The sequence below is a fragment of the Haliotis rubra genome, unplaced genomic scaffold, assembly GCF_003918875.1.
Source record: "Haliotis rubra isolate DU_JTF1 unplaced genomic scaffold, ASM391887v1 Scf107, whole genome shotgun sequence".
Lineage (NCBI taxonomy): Eukaryota > Metazoa > Mollusca > Gastropoda > Lepetellida > Haliotidae > Haliotis > Haliotis rubra.
In genome coordinates, this window is record NW_025764970.1 from 740379 (window position 1) to 755310 (window position 14932).

A 14932-nucleotide genomic window follows, 5' to 3' on the forward strand; every position below is an offset into this window, starting at 1 on the left:
TCCTCTCCTCTCTTCACTCCTCTCCTTTCCCCTCTCTTCTCCTCCCCTCCCCTCCCCTCTCTCCTCTCTCCCTTTCCTCTCCTTTCTCCCACTCTCTCTCCTCTCCTTTCCCCGTTCTCCCCTCTCCTCCTCTTCAATCCTCCCTTTTCTCTCCTCTTCTTCTTCCTTTCCTCTCCTCCTCTCCCTCTCTCTCCCTCTCCCTCTCTCTCCTCCTCTCCTCCTCTCCCTTTCCCTCCTCCCCTCCCCTCTTCTCTTCCTCCTCCTCTCTCCCCTCTCGGCTCTCCCTTTCCTCTCCTCCCTCTCTTCACTCCTCCCTTTCCTCTCTCTCCTCCTCAGCTCTCCTCCTTCTCCCCTCTTTCCTCTATCTCCCCCTCTTCTCTCTCCTCCTCCTCCTCTTCCCTCCCCCTTCCTCCTCCCTCTCCCTCCTCCTTTCCCCTCTCTTCCCCTCCCCCCTCCTCCTCTCAGCCTTCTCCGATCTCTCCTCCTCTCCTTTCCCCTCGCTTCCTCCTCCCTTTTTTCCCCTCTCTCTCTCTCCTGTCATCTCTCCTCCCTTCTTTCCTCCCCCTCCCTCCCCTCCTCTCTCCTGTCACAGTGTCATCTCTCCTCTCCCTCCTGCCCTGTTCCTCCTCCCTTCCCTCTCCCTCTCTTCTCTCCCTTTTTTCTCTCCTCCTCTCCTCTCCCCCCCTCTCTTCACTTCTCTCCTCCCCTTTCCTCCCCTCTCTTCACTCCTCACCCTCTCCTCCCCTCTCTTCTCTCTCATGGTTATGGGTGTTTTCACTATGGCCATGTTACACCTGGTAATACAAACAGCTGCAGTTTTAGGTTGTATCTTTTCCTTATTTTCTAACTGATATGACGTTTTGAAATCTGTATGGGATAAATTTAGCAACTATGATCACATGCTTTTGTCGTTTTCACACAATTTGAAAGCTATATTCTAATCTGTATAGAAATTAGAATCATTGTACAACATCTCATTGTTAGTCCATGCTCTGGTGGAAGGTGATTAAATTTTCCATTTTCAGTGACTTATCTAAGAGAATTGTTCACCTGTGTATTTGTGTTTTGTGTAGTGTTCTGTAGCCACGATGTATCAATTTCCTGTGATTGTGATTGACAGCGGCCTGAAGTGGCCTGTGAGGGATACAGTGCTACACATGGTGTAAATAGGATGTGACTCAGATCGGACTCAGTTTGTCCAGGCCGCACATTGACAACACGCTGGGATAAAATGGTCACCTTGGTATATAGTTATATCTTGAAATTTGAAGATCAAAGCAGGGCCAAAACTGCCACCAAAAAGGTTTTGCAAGATACAAATCTGACATGGCATTTTTGGATAGTCTAAAATATTTTTGTGATTTCATAACTTTTGTGTAGGATGTTAAAAAGATAGGCACTGTTGATTGCTTTGTAATCTGCTTGTAATTAAAATGGACTCGTCCATGCTTGCGTCCGTGCACATTTGTCTTTTCCGGAGCAGAGCTTTAAAACCGTTCAATATTTCTTACCAAACTTGGCACATAGATTGGTCTGGTGGTGTACTGGTGCCTTTTGGTAGTTTCGGATTTCTGAATGATATATATTTGGCGTTTACATGGCAACAAGTTTGACTTAGACTGAAATTGGTGGTAGTGCTCTTTTCAGAGGCAGAACTCTAAAACCGTTCACTATTTCTTCACCAAACTTGGCACATAGCTTGGTCTGGTGGTGTACTGGTGCCTTTTGGTAGTTTTGGATTTCTGAATAAAATATCTTTGCATTTCCATGCCAACAAGTTTGACTTAGACTGAAACTAGTGGTAGTGCTCCTTTCTGGAGCAGAACTTTTAAAACCTTTCAGTACTCTCCTTCCACTTTTCTATATACACACCAAAACATTTGACATAATCATAACTCGTAGACATATTCATGAAGAGTATTTTGCCATTGCGGGGGATATTGATGACTTTGTCTTCTTGTTTATATGAATTAAAGATCACAACCCTATAGAAAAATCAAATAATGTTCAGTGGTGATACAAAAGCAGGCCATGACAGAGTATGTAAATTCATTAAAAGAAAATGGTAACTTTTATAATTATGTATGCAATAATTTTACATTTCACTTGTGGTAAGTGTTTTGATTTTGACTGAGTTTATACAAACCTGTAACTCCATGCTGATAAGAACAGGCTTAAGACTACCGCTAGACTACCCCACGACTACCCCACGGCCCCAATTCAAAATTGAAGGGGATTTGCTACTGTAGCATTTCAATGATTGAACCTGTGGGGTTAGAATAAGGATTCCCTGTTCAAATACAGCAGGGTTTTCTCCCATTCACATCAGGGGCGGTGGGGTAGCTCAGTGGCTAAAGCGTTCGCTCGTCACGCTCGTCACGCAGAAGACCCGGTTTCGATTGCTCACATGGGTACAATGTGTGAAGCCCATTCTGGTGTCCCCCGCCGTGATATTGCTGCAATATTGCTAAAAGCAATGTAAAACCACACTCACTCACTCACTCACTCCCATTCACATGAAGTATTTGAACACTTGTTACAGCCCGGCCACACTTCAACTGTTAGTGGGCCATGTATTTACAAAACATTTCATGTCATAGGGGAAATAAAACAGAAAAACGTTGTGTAACAGGATGGATGTTGTACACACTTCCCTGACAGATAAATGAACTAGAAGTCCTATTTTATCACACCTTAAATCGATGAATGCAATGTTATCAGGTGGGAAGACATTTATGTAGACATAAAAAACACAATCAGTGCCAGCTGTCGACCATTGCTGGCAGACCATTTGTACAATCTGGTGGTTGTCCTGTTAGTCGTTTGGAAAAATATTTGATGAATTGGAGAGTACTTAATGCATTTAGTCTTTCATCAATAGAGGTCTTCAGTGGGCATTGTGGAAAGACTTCCAGACCTAAAGTATCACATGTAGCTTGGTGCAGTGAAATCTTGTTAAGTTTGGACCATTGATTTTGAAAAGCCCATACTTTAAGACAAGGAGTGCATATGTTGATTCATATATGTATAGTATGATATACTAGGGCTCAGGTAGCTAAGGATCTGGTGTAGAGTTTCATTATTATGTGTATCAAAACTTTCTTATTGTTATCTTACCTGTATTCATCAATGATCATCGAAGATCTGCTTCGTTTGGGTATTTCATCCTACATCAATCACTGATGTCACATACAGTTGTTAACCTCAGCCTACCCTCTCACTCACTCACCCACTCGCCATTTCATTTTTTTGTATGATTAAAGTATCATATGTATCAGCATTAAACATTCAGCATTGTTAAGGATTATTTCATATGATACGAGATTGGTTGTTGTGTCCCGGAGTATGATACGGACAATGGCTGAGTCAGAATGTGAACAGGAATATTGACAGGAAGACCCCATTGGAGGAAGCACGTCTATCTGTGGGAGAATTAGCAAGGAAACTATTGTCTCTCTATGGGGTCAAATGCATTAAAACCACTTTGCTCAAACTCCCTACTTCACCTTATGTGGGTTTTCTGTAGTCTCTTGAGGGAATTGAGGGACAAAATATCTGGCATCAAGTCTCAAAACCTGACACATATGAGATTCAGATGGCCACAGTGAGAGACCTAAGAGACTGCATGTGTCATCAGAATGAGTGAGTTGGGTTTTACGCCTCTTATAGCAATGTTCCAGCAATATCACAGCAAGGGACACTCACTCACTTCAACGGACTAAATTTCGTGTCATGCCCTACCACAACATGTACAGATCCAGTACTGAAAGCAACCATACTCACTCACTCACTCAATCACTTCATTGGCCTATTCAATTTCGTGTCATGCACAACTAGTACCTCTAACACCCGTATTGTCTTCTGCTACAGGGGCGGTGGGGTAACCTAGTGGTTAAAGCGTTGGCTCGTAACGCCGAAGACCCGGGTTCCATTCCCCACATGGGCACAATGTATGAAGCCCATTTCTGGTGTCCCCCGCCGTGATATTGCTGGAATTTTGATAAGAGCGACGTAAAACTAAACTCAGTCAGTCAGTCAGTCAGTCAGTCTTCTGCTACAGATTGTAGATGTAGACGCCTTTGTGCCCCCCACAGAAGACTGTTAGTGTGTGTTAGTTAGAGAATCTACATGGAAATGAAACAAGCTTCAGCCTATTTGTTTACAACCTGCCCGAACTCTTCTTTGTGTATGTATTATCTGTAATCTGTCATTGCCCTCATGTCAATATTGGCTTCATTTCTATGTATTGTAAACCAGAGGTGAAAAATTGTCCCTTGTTTGGAGAACAAACGAAACAGGCTGTCGGCATGGTTTGAGATAACATTTGTTTTCACTTTCCTTTTGTCCAACATGGGCTGGCTATTTAGCCTGCTTGTCAACTGGACCACACGTCAAGGGATGATTAGTGCTCTTGGCTCTGTTTCAAGGCATCATGGGAAAACAAGTTACGTGCTAATTCCAAATTCTTTGCCTCGTTGTACCAACACAAGGGCTGGCCACAATACTTTGTTTCACTTTTGTATTTGTCTTGTTATGTTCAAGGAAATAGTTCATTTGATGGTTTAAACTTAAATTTGTATGTACATATACAGCATTCAGTTTCAGGTTTGGGAGAATTCTGTTTATTTACATTTTTATGAAGGAAGTAGCAACGCTGATGGATTCTTGTTTGATAAGGGATCATATCAATGAGCTGAGGTAGTTTTATCTGTTGACTGACATTTCCTCGACATTTCCATGGAAACAATCCAACTATGGTGAGAGTTTGAAACATGCAACATTTTGTCCTGTTATGCCACACTTTCTCATCACTTGTTGATGGATCCACCTCTGTCTTGTTGAATCTATGACACCTATTATCCTTCCTATTAGTGGTGGTGCCATTAATTGAAATAATCAGACTAACATACTAGTCATCCTTTAAAGATGTTAGATTTGCAAATACATTTTGTGCAAAAAACCAAAGAACTACATGTTTTAACAAACATAACTAGGAATATTTGATAATGACACTAACCAATTATTTTCGATGATTTAACTAATTATCAACACTACTTCCTATAAGCTGATGGCATATTACAAAAACAACATCAAATTCTAATGAAGGACTCGCTATTACTTGTTGTTGCTTCAAGTGTTATAAGATAATACCATTTGGGTGTAGACGTCAGAAAGCTTTGTGTGTTTGTAAGGATTATTAGGTCTGTGAAGCAATAAATGGAAGTTGATAAACATAATTGATGTCCCAGGAATGGAAGAGCGTGCAACTCGATCAGTAGATCCCATGAATTTTGATCGTGGATTGTGTCGTGGTTCACCCTGATTATGTCTCTAGGCTGTTTCAGGAACACACTTGGCAGTGCATGTCCTCCAGTCGCAAAAGCCCAGACTGATGTTCGTAATGTCAGTCTCTGGGTTGTTTGGTCAGAGACTATTTACATACTGCCATAGCTGAAATAATGCTGAGTGTTGCGTTACAAAACAAACATGTGCCCCTTTTAATTAGCTAATTGTCTTCATTAGGCCTCAAACATGGTGAAATATGGTGATGATAGAGTGAGGCCCCATGTTGTATATACTCTGTGAACACCTGACCTGGCAGTGTCGGGATCAAGCCTCTCGGACTTACCACAGAGGCATGTGAGATTGTAAGCAGTTATCATGGCTAATGCTCAGGCTCCATGGAAATGTCAGACCCTATATGACTGCTTGTGTGACAGGGAGGTATTGTGTGGGTTATGACATTTGCCTGATTCACTGTTTACTTGCTTCTAGCTTGTTTAAAGTCATTTGGCAATGTTCTTTGGATGTGAGTGCAGAAATATGTGAAGTTTCTCCTCCCACTGCTAATTTGGAAAGTAGGATGGGTAGATGACCTCATATTTTACAATATAATTCTCCAGTTATTGTACAGCATTGGCATTATATAGGTTTTTGAAGAACTGGTATACCATATTTTGCCAATGCCCAAGAAAAGCTTGAATTTATGTTTTTTCCTAATTCAAATGCGGCGTTAGGGTAGCCTTGTGATTAAAGCATTCGCTCGTCATGCCGAGGACCAGGGTTCGATTCCCAAGATGGTTGCAAAGTGTGAAACCCAATGCTGGTGAACCCATCAGTGATATGGCTGGAATATGGCTAAAAGTGGCGTAAAAGTTAACTCACTCATAATAATATTATTCTAATTGAAATTTTGCCATAAATTATATGTCGAGACATGTAGTTAAAGAAATATATACAAAATTTCTACTACCAATTCATCTTTTATTCACCTGAGCTACTTATTTCAAGGTGGTAGCCTTGTCCTTCGAACCGATCCAACAGCATTACACCCCTTTGGCAATACCTTATTATTAAACACCGAAGAATATATTCATTTAAAGTCTTCTTCTGATACTGTGAGTGTGAGGGGCATCCAAAAGTGGGTCGGTATTAAAATGCCTGATGACCAGACTGTCATGCACACAAAGTTTCATCAGCAAATGTGACAGCCCATCTGAGCAAATAATTACGCATTGTAATACAATGTATTAGAGCATTTTTAATTTGTTTTCACGGTAATAAATTTTGTTGATAATTGCACTGTCCCAGATAGCAATGTCCGTTGGACCAATGTTGGACCAACATTGGCCATCATTGGGCCTACGTTGGCCAATGTTGGCCCAACGAACATTGCTATCAGGGGTAACAGTTTAAAAGCAGTGATGATTATTCCAATCTTTCAGGACATGTATTATTGATTACGTTCAAGGAAAACCTCCATGTTTGTTTGTGGAAGGGAGTAGGTCTTTATTTGGGGACCAGTCTGTGTAAATTACGCACCTTGATCAATGACTGTTGTTGTTGACCAATTCCAGAAAACCCAAGGTTTTAAATACCAGCGTTATTTGGACCAGCCAAAGTCGTCAATATTACAGCATTAAACTTTTACTGATGAGTATTCATCTAGCATGTTGTCTACCAGTATATCTAGCATGTTGTCTACCAGTATATCTAGCATGTTGTCTACCAGTATATCTAGCATGTTGTCTACCAGTATATCTAGCATGTTGTCTACCAGTATATCTAGCATGTTGTCTACCAGTATATCTAGCATGTTGTCTACCAGTATATCTAGCATGTTGTCTACCAGTATATCTAGCATGTTGTCTACCAGTATATCTAGCATGTTGTCTACCAAGTATATCTAGCATGTTGTCTACCAGTATATCTAGCATGTTGTCTACCACCAGTATATCTAGCATGTTGTCTACCAGTATATCTAGCATGTTGTCTACCAGTATATCTAGCATGTTGTCTACCAGTATATCTAGCATGTTGTCTACCAGTATATCTAGCATGTTGTCTACCAGTATATCTACCATGTTGTCTACCAGTATATCTACCATGTTGTCTACCAGTATATCTACCATGTTGTCTACCAGTATATCTACCATGTTGTCTACCAGTATATCTAGCATGTTGTCTACCAGTATATCTAGCATGTTGTCTACCAGTATATCTAGCATGTTGTCACCAGTATATCTAGCATGTTGTCTACCGGTATATCTACCAGTATATCTAGCATGTTGTCTACCAGTATATCTAGCATGTTGTCTACCAGTATATCTAGCATGTTGTCTACCAGTATATCTAGCATGTTGTCTACCAGTATATCTAGCATGTTGTCTACCAGTATATCTAGCATGTTGTCTACCAGTATATCTAGCATGTTGTCTACCAGTATATCTAGCATGTTGTCTACCAGTATATCTACCATGTTGTCTACCAGTATATCTACCATGTTGTCTACCAGTATATCTACCATGTTGTCTACCAGTATATCTAGCATGTTGTCTACCAGTATATCTAGCATGTTGTCTACCAGTATATCTACCATGTTGTCTACCAGTATATCTAGCATGTTGTCTACCAGTATATCTGATACAGAGTTCCCTTGGCTTCTGTATCCTGTTAGTCTTCGTCAATAGTCATCCTCTTTATGAAGAACCACGTTACTGTTGCAGGTGTTTAGGAAGCATTTGTAACATAATCAAGTCTTTCAGCTACGCTGATTTTCATAGATGTTGATAAATGCTCTGCAAAAGTTACACTACTGTGTGGCTTGGATATATTCCACTTTCCATATCTTACTTAACAACACACTATTGTGAAAAAATATCTTACAATGTAAGTAAATATTCATTTCTAGTGACCACTGAATTGAATTCATAAAGGATCACGGGTAGATTCACTGAAGACGCGAGTGAATCATGACAGGATTATTTTTCACGCATAAATTATCACACACTTGTTCCTACTTACATTTCCAGTTGAACTTACATCATCCTTTTTCACTCACCTTGCCATACTTAATTTGATCATATCTGAGGAAAAACAAATGATAACTGTAAACAACTTAAACATGTCTGTTACTTTTCATACCAGCACTTCTAACTTGGACATTTTCAGTGGACCATTAAGGCCCTAATGCTACCTCCTCCTTTGTAGCAAGCTGCACATGAGCTTGCTCTGGGGTTCTGGTACATGCTGGTGCCCCAGTAGTCACTGGTGATAGTTGACATGGGAGTTAGATGGTCTACAGGTTACCATGTTTCCTTGACTGTGCCAGGCATATATTGGACCAGTGTTGGTGTCGGTGAATCCATTCAAACAGCTCAACATCTACACGGAGAGACACATTGAACAGTATCAGGGAGCGGTAAGTAGAACGACTGAAGTACATGCATAGAACACGTGGAGGAATCCATGACAACACTCAGAACAGGTACCAGGGAGCGGTAAGTAGAACGACTGAAATACATGCATAGAACACGTGGAGGAATCCATGACAACACTCAGAACAGGTACCAGGGAGCGGTAAGTAGAACGACTGAAATACATGCATAGAACACGTGGAGGAATCCATGACAACACTCAGAACAGGTACCAGGGAGCGGTAAGTAGAACGACTGAAATACATGCATAGAACATGTGGAGGAATCCATGACAACACTCAGAACAGGTACCAGGGAGCGGTAAGTAGAACGACTGAAATACATGCATAGAACACGTGGAGGAATCCATGACAACACTCAGAACAGGTACCAGGGAGCGGTAAGTAGAACGACTGAAATACATGCATAGAACACGTGGAGGAATCCATGACAACTCTCAGAACAGGTACTACATCATTGTTTTATAGACATTCAAGCCATTATCACACATTTAGCTCACTTGCTGTCATGTAATCATGATAATTGGAATAATGTTCAAGGTAGCAGGACCAACTGTTTTGGACACTGAGAAAGTTAAACATGAATAGTTGAACAACTTTTACATCTGAAATATGGTCATGAGAAATGTTATTAATAAAATTAATATGTTCATCACAGTATTTCATGGAAATAAACATCCTTGTATCTACCAGTCTCTTTGCATTGATAAACAACATTGTATGGACGTACTGAACCAATGAAACCAAGGAAACGTTGTCACATGCAGCACAACTGGGTGCCATTGTACAAAACGCCCCCTAAGCTTGTTTGTGATGAGTCAGTGACTGAACCCCTGTGGTGCTGGCTGTGACAACAGCATGGAACATGGCCTCCTCGTTTTGTTCTCGGTTGACATGTCGACATGTCAGCATGACATGCTGGGCTTGTTCAGCGTCCGACAACAATCATGATCATTGATCAGTTGAAAATAAAAATGTCTTAATTATTGGGAGAATTAAACACATAAAAAAAATCATGTAAATGAAGGAAATAAAAGTCAGATAGCCATAATTTTAATAAGAATATGTTTTCTTCCCAGTTGACACTTGTCTAAATTATTGAAATATTTGTGTTACATGTAAGAAAGAACAAATAAACTTTGTTTTTTTTGTACTCTTTTAACCATTACATATGAAACATTTGTGGTTAGTCTTATGTGGAACACCAAATTCATTCTTAAAAAACTTGTGGTTAATTAATACCGAGCGATTAAAAGTTGCCAAAAAATCGCCTGCTTCACTCTTGCCCGCCAACGAAACCACAGACAGGTTACGTAACTCTGTCGCCAGAGCACTGCAGTGACGTCATGTGAGGAAGGATTTTCAGTTAGTTGTATATAAAGTGTGTAGCAAGCTCGTCATTTTGATGATTTCTCGACATCTAGGAAAACATGCCAAATCGATGCGTTGTTTTGAATTGCTTACTTGTTTTCACGGAAGTTAAAGAATCAAAACTATTTACTAGTTGTAGTAAAATACGTATATGATTAATGACCAAAAAGATTTTCCATGACACAACTTGAAACATAACGATGTCTTCCTCGGAAGCGAGATTGTGGTCGAAGTGACAATAATATTGTAAGTAGTATTATATTGACACCCACCTCGCTTCCACAAGAGAAATTGTTATGTTATAAGCTATGTCATGCAAAATCCTATTGGCCATCAATCAAATACATATTTTACTACCAGTAGAAAGTAGTTTTGATTTTGTAATTCGGTGAAAACAAACCTAAATAGCATTTATCCTCAGACGGCAGATGTTCGTGACAGGGCGCCGCCATTTTTTATTATCGTGAAGTCACGGGCTAAATTAATGAGATTATGGTTTGTTTTCATCAAGTTAGAAAATCAAAACTGCTTTCTACTCGTAGTTAAATATGTATTTGAATCATGACCAAAAGGATTTTGCATGACACAACTTGTAACATACCGGGTAACGATTTCTTCCACGGAAGCGAGGTGTGGGTCAAAGTGACAATACTGCAATACAATACTCACCAGTATGTAGATACTAGTCAATGTATGTCTTTATATTTGGTCTTATATATAATCCTCATTAGTTTATTATCATACTTGTATGCATTTTGAAACTTAAAAAAGCAGGCGATCTGCTTATACTTATAGTGAATTTATAAAAGGACTGTAATATCTAGACATTTTATAGTTTGCCAATGTAAATCATAATTCGCACACACGCCCTGGTGTATGTTGTCTGTCTCATTACACTTCACGGCGAAAACAATGATTCTGCTGAATGCTACGACAAATGAATAAAGACTAAAGTTATGGGAACAATGTCAGACTATTACCTTGTTCGAGGAATGTATCCATTAATATCCACAAAAACGAGTGATATGACATTCATCTGCAGCTGTTCCAAGTGATGTGTTTTTTAACAGTCTAATACACGAAAGAGTGATATATCGTTTCAGGTATTTCACATTGGTGTATAGTCTCATTGGTCACCCTAGATAGCACACCTTGCAACTACTTGCATAATGTCCGCCATTCTTTAAACAAAAGTAATTTAATTAGCCAATAATGAGCAATCAATCAATGTATTGGCGGTTAATCCTTTGAAAGAAGAACATTGTTTTTTTACACAGACAAGACAGAGTGTATTCAGTATAGATTAGTAAATCTACATACATAAACACTACCTTTTGACAAATCCACTGTGCAAGATAAAAGTAATTAATCAATGAGCATGTCATCGGTTAATCCTTCGATCGATGTTTATAATGTTGAGTATTTACTCCAGACACAAGAAATGCCAAATGGGAACCTTTGTCGGGTAATCTAAGTGGTGTTACCACTAATTATACCTGTTATAAATTCATTAACTGACCATCAAGTGAATGATGACAAATAACGTGTAGGTTTATACCACCTAACACAGGTTACAACAAGGGAGTATTAATTGCTGTATTGTATGCAATTTTAATTGCATGTGAAAACTTATGGGCCGACACTGTTTTGAGAATACGAACCGAACTTCATTGTTGCACAAGAAATACATATAACCATTTGCTGTGTGCTAAAACTGTATGTACCTATTTACCTAAGTATATTTTCAGATTCTTCTAGCAATGGCAAAGTAGGATTGTTTAGTTTACGGATTCATATAAATCAAATGTCAATTTTTAATATCATGCATAATAGACATCATATTTTTACATGACATGATTAAATATCAAGTAAAAAAACACAGAAATGGGATCAATCTGGATCAGTCATTATACCATCCAGGCATTAGAAAACCTGAAAAGCCCTCACTGCTTTGATACTTTATTACAATCAGACACAAAGTACTGGGGATATTTTCAAATAACTGCATCTGATGGGCATCCACCCTTCTTAATGTCGCACTGTTCAGGTTGAAGAAATTAACCGTAACCATGATGAGCGAGGCTGATCATCGTTTTGCTATCACTAGCGTCTGGCTCGAACAAATAAGTCCTAGCGACACCAAGCAATTTTGACAGAATCGTCTATGAAAACAAGTTGTAACTCAGAAACTAGGCAAAGCAGGAGACAAAATTAAATGACAGTAGATTGTGAGAACATATAGCTTTAATTTTTCACAACTGTTGTCATGATTTCAGGTTTATACAAACCTGTAAACAAGATAATTTACCCCCTGAAAGGTACATAAATTCTGCATCGGCCCTCATATCTATTCCTCATATGACGTCACAGAGACGCGCTGCTGATTGATTGAAATTTTGTTCGTGGGTGAGAATTGTGCACTGTTGTCAAAAAGGTCGATTTAAGTTAATTAAAGATCGAAATGAGTAGTTTCAATGATGGGGTTTCATTTATAACGATGCCAATTAGTGATTTATGTATTTGTATCCCCTAGAGTATATGTGATCTTTAAAGTTGAAATGACTATCAGAGAACCGTGGTTTCAGAAACTATGCATTTCTATAGCTGTTTGAGTTACTGAAACATCTGCATGATGTATGATATGAATGAGGAAAAGGTTATCAGAGATCAGTGTTTCGGAAACACTACACTTTATTGCTGAAACTAGATTGAGCTGCGTCTATGTTTGTGTGATGTATGCCATGTTGTTTCCAGGCCCAGTACGAGAACCCTCCTCATGTGTATGCCCTGACAGACAACATGTACCGGAACATGTTGATAGAGATGGAGAACCAGTGTGTCATTATCAGGTACTTCATCACTTTTCAGCATCCCTACTAAATCCCAAACCCCTAGTATGCCAGCACCCCCAGTATCTCCCAAACCCCAGTATGCCAGCACCCCCAGTATCTCCCAAACCCCAGTATGCCAAAGTATCTCCCCCCCTAGTATCACCCCAGTATCTCCCAAACCCCAGTATGCCAGCACCCCCAGTATCTCCCAAACCCCAGTATGCCAGCACCCCCAGTATCTCCCAAAAGCACCCCAGTATCCAGTATATGCCAGCACCCCCAGTATCTCCCTGCCAAAAACCCCTAGTATGCCAGCACCCCAGTATCTCCCTAAACCCCAGTATGCCAGCACCCCAGTATCTCCCAAACCCCCCAGTATCTCCCAAACCCCTAGTATGCCAGCACCCCCAGTATCTCCCAAACCCCCAGTATGCCAGCACCCTAGTATCTCCCAAACCCCCAGTATGCCAGCACCCCTAGTATCTCCCAAACCCCTAGTATGCCAGCACCCCCAGTATCTCCCAAACCCCAGTATGCCAGCACCCCTAGTATCTCCCAAACCCCCAGTATGCCAGCACCCCAGTATCTCCTAAACCCTAGTATGCAGCACCCCAGTATATCTCCTAAACCCCCAGTATGCCAGCACCCCTAGTATCTCCTAAACCCCCAGTATGCCAGCAGCACCTAGTATCTCCCCCCCAGTATCTCCACAACCCCCTAAACCCCCAGTATCTCCTAAACCCCAGTATGCCAGCACCCCCAGTATGCCAGTATCCCTAGTATCTCCCAAACCCCCAGTATGTAGCACCTCTAGTATCTCCTAAACCCCCAGTATGCCAGCACCCCCCAGTATCTCCCTAAACCCCAGTATATCTCCCAAACCCCCAGTATCTCCTAAACCCCCAGTATCTCCTAAAGTATCCTCCTAAACCCCAGTATGCCAGCACCCCCAGTATCTCCCTAAACCCCTAGTATGCCAGCACCCCCAGTATCTCCTAAACCCCCAGTATGCCAGCACCCCTAGTATCTCCTAAACCCCCAGTATGCTAGCACCCCTAGTATCTCCCTAAACCCCTAGTATGCCAGCACCCCCCAGTATCTCCCTAAACCCCCAGTATGCCAGCACCCCTAGTATCTCCTAAACCCCCAGTATGCCAGCACCCCTAGTATCTCCTAAACCCCAGTATGCCAGCACCCCTAGTATCTCCTAAACCCCCAGTATGCCAGCATCCCTAGTATCTCCTAAACCCCCAGTATGCCAGCACCCCTAGTATCTCCTAAACCCCCAGTATGCCAGCACCCCCAGTATCTCCTAAACCCCCAGTATGCCAGCACCCCCTAGTATCTCCTAAACCCCTAGTATGCCAGCACCCCCAGTATCTCCTAAACCCCAGTATGCCAGCATCCCTAGTATCTCCTAAACCCCCCAGTATGCCAGCACCCCCAGTATCTCCCAAACCCCTAGTATGCCAGCACCCCTAGTATCTCCCAAACCCCCTAGTATCTCCTAAACCCCCAGTATGCCAGCACCCCTAGTATCTCCCAAACCCCCAGTATGCCAGCACCCCCAGTATCTCCCAAAACCCCAGTATGCCAGTATGCCTAGTAAACCCCTAGTATGCTCAGCACCCCCAGTATCTAAAACCCCAGTAAACCCCTAGTATCTCCTAAACCCCCAGTATGCCAGCACCCTAGTATCTCCTAAACCCCCAGTATGCCAGCACCCCCTAGTATCTCCCCAAACCCCCAGTATGCCAGCACCCCCAGTATCTCCTAAACCCCAGTATGCCAGCACCCCTAGTATCTCCTAAAGCCCCCTAGTATCTCCAGCACCCCTAGTATCTCCCTAAACCCCCAGTATGCCAGCACCCCCAGTATCTCCCAGTAAACCCCCAGTATCTCCCAAGTATGCCAGCCCCAGTATCTCCCAAACACCCCAGTATCTCCCAAACCCCAGTATGCCAGCACCCCCAGTATCTCCCAAACCCCCAGTATGCCAGCACCCCAGTAGTAT

General features: G+C 41.5%; 1 protein-coding gene across 2 annotated transcripts in view; it reads left to right on the forward strand.

Annotated features, from left to right (window-relative positions):
• LOC124279505 (unconventional myosin-Ie-like) overlaps positions 1-14932 on the forward strand; it is a 75941-nt gene that overhangs the window by 8731 nt on the left and 52278 nt on the right. For both annotated transcript variants that reach the window (XM_046715338.1, XM_046715343.1), the window contains exons 3-4: positions 8612-8701; positions 12842-12936. In XM_046715338.1, the coding sequence (XP_046571294.1) occupies positions 8612-8701; positions 12842-12936 (185 nt within the window). The remainder of the gene's footprint in view (positions 1-8611; positions 8702-12841; positions 12937-14932) is intronic.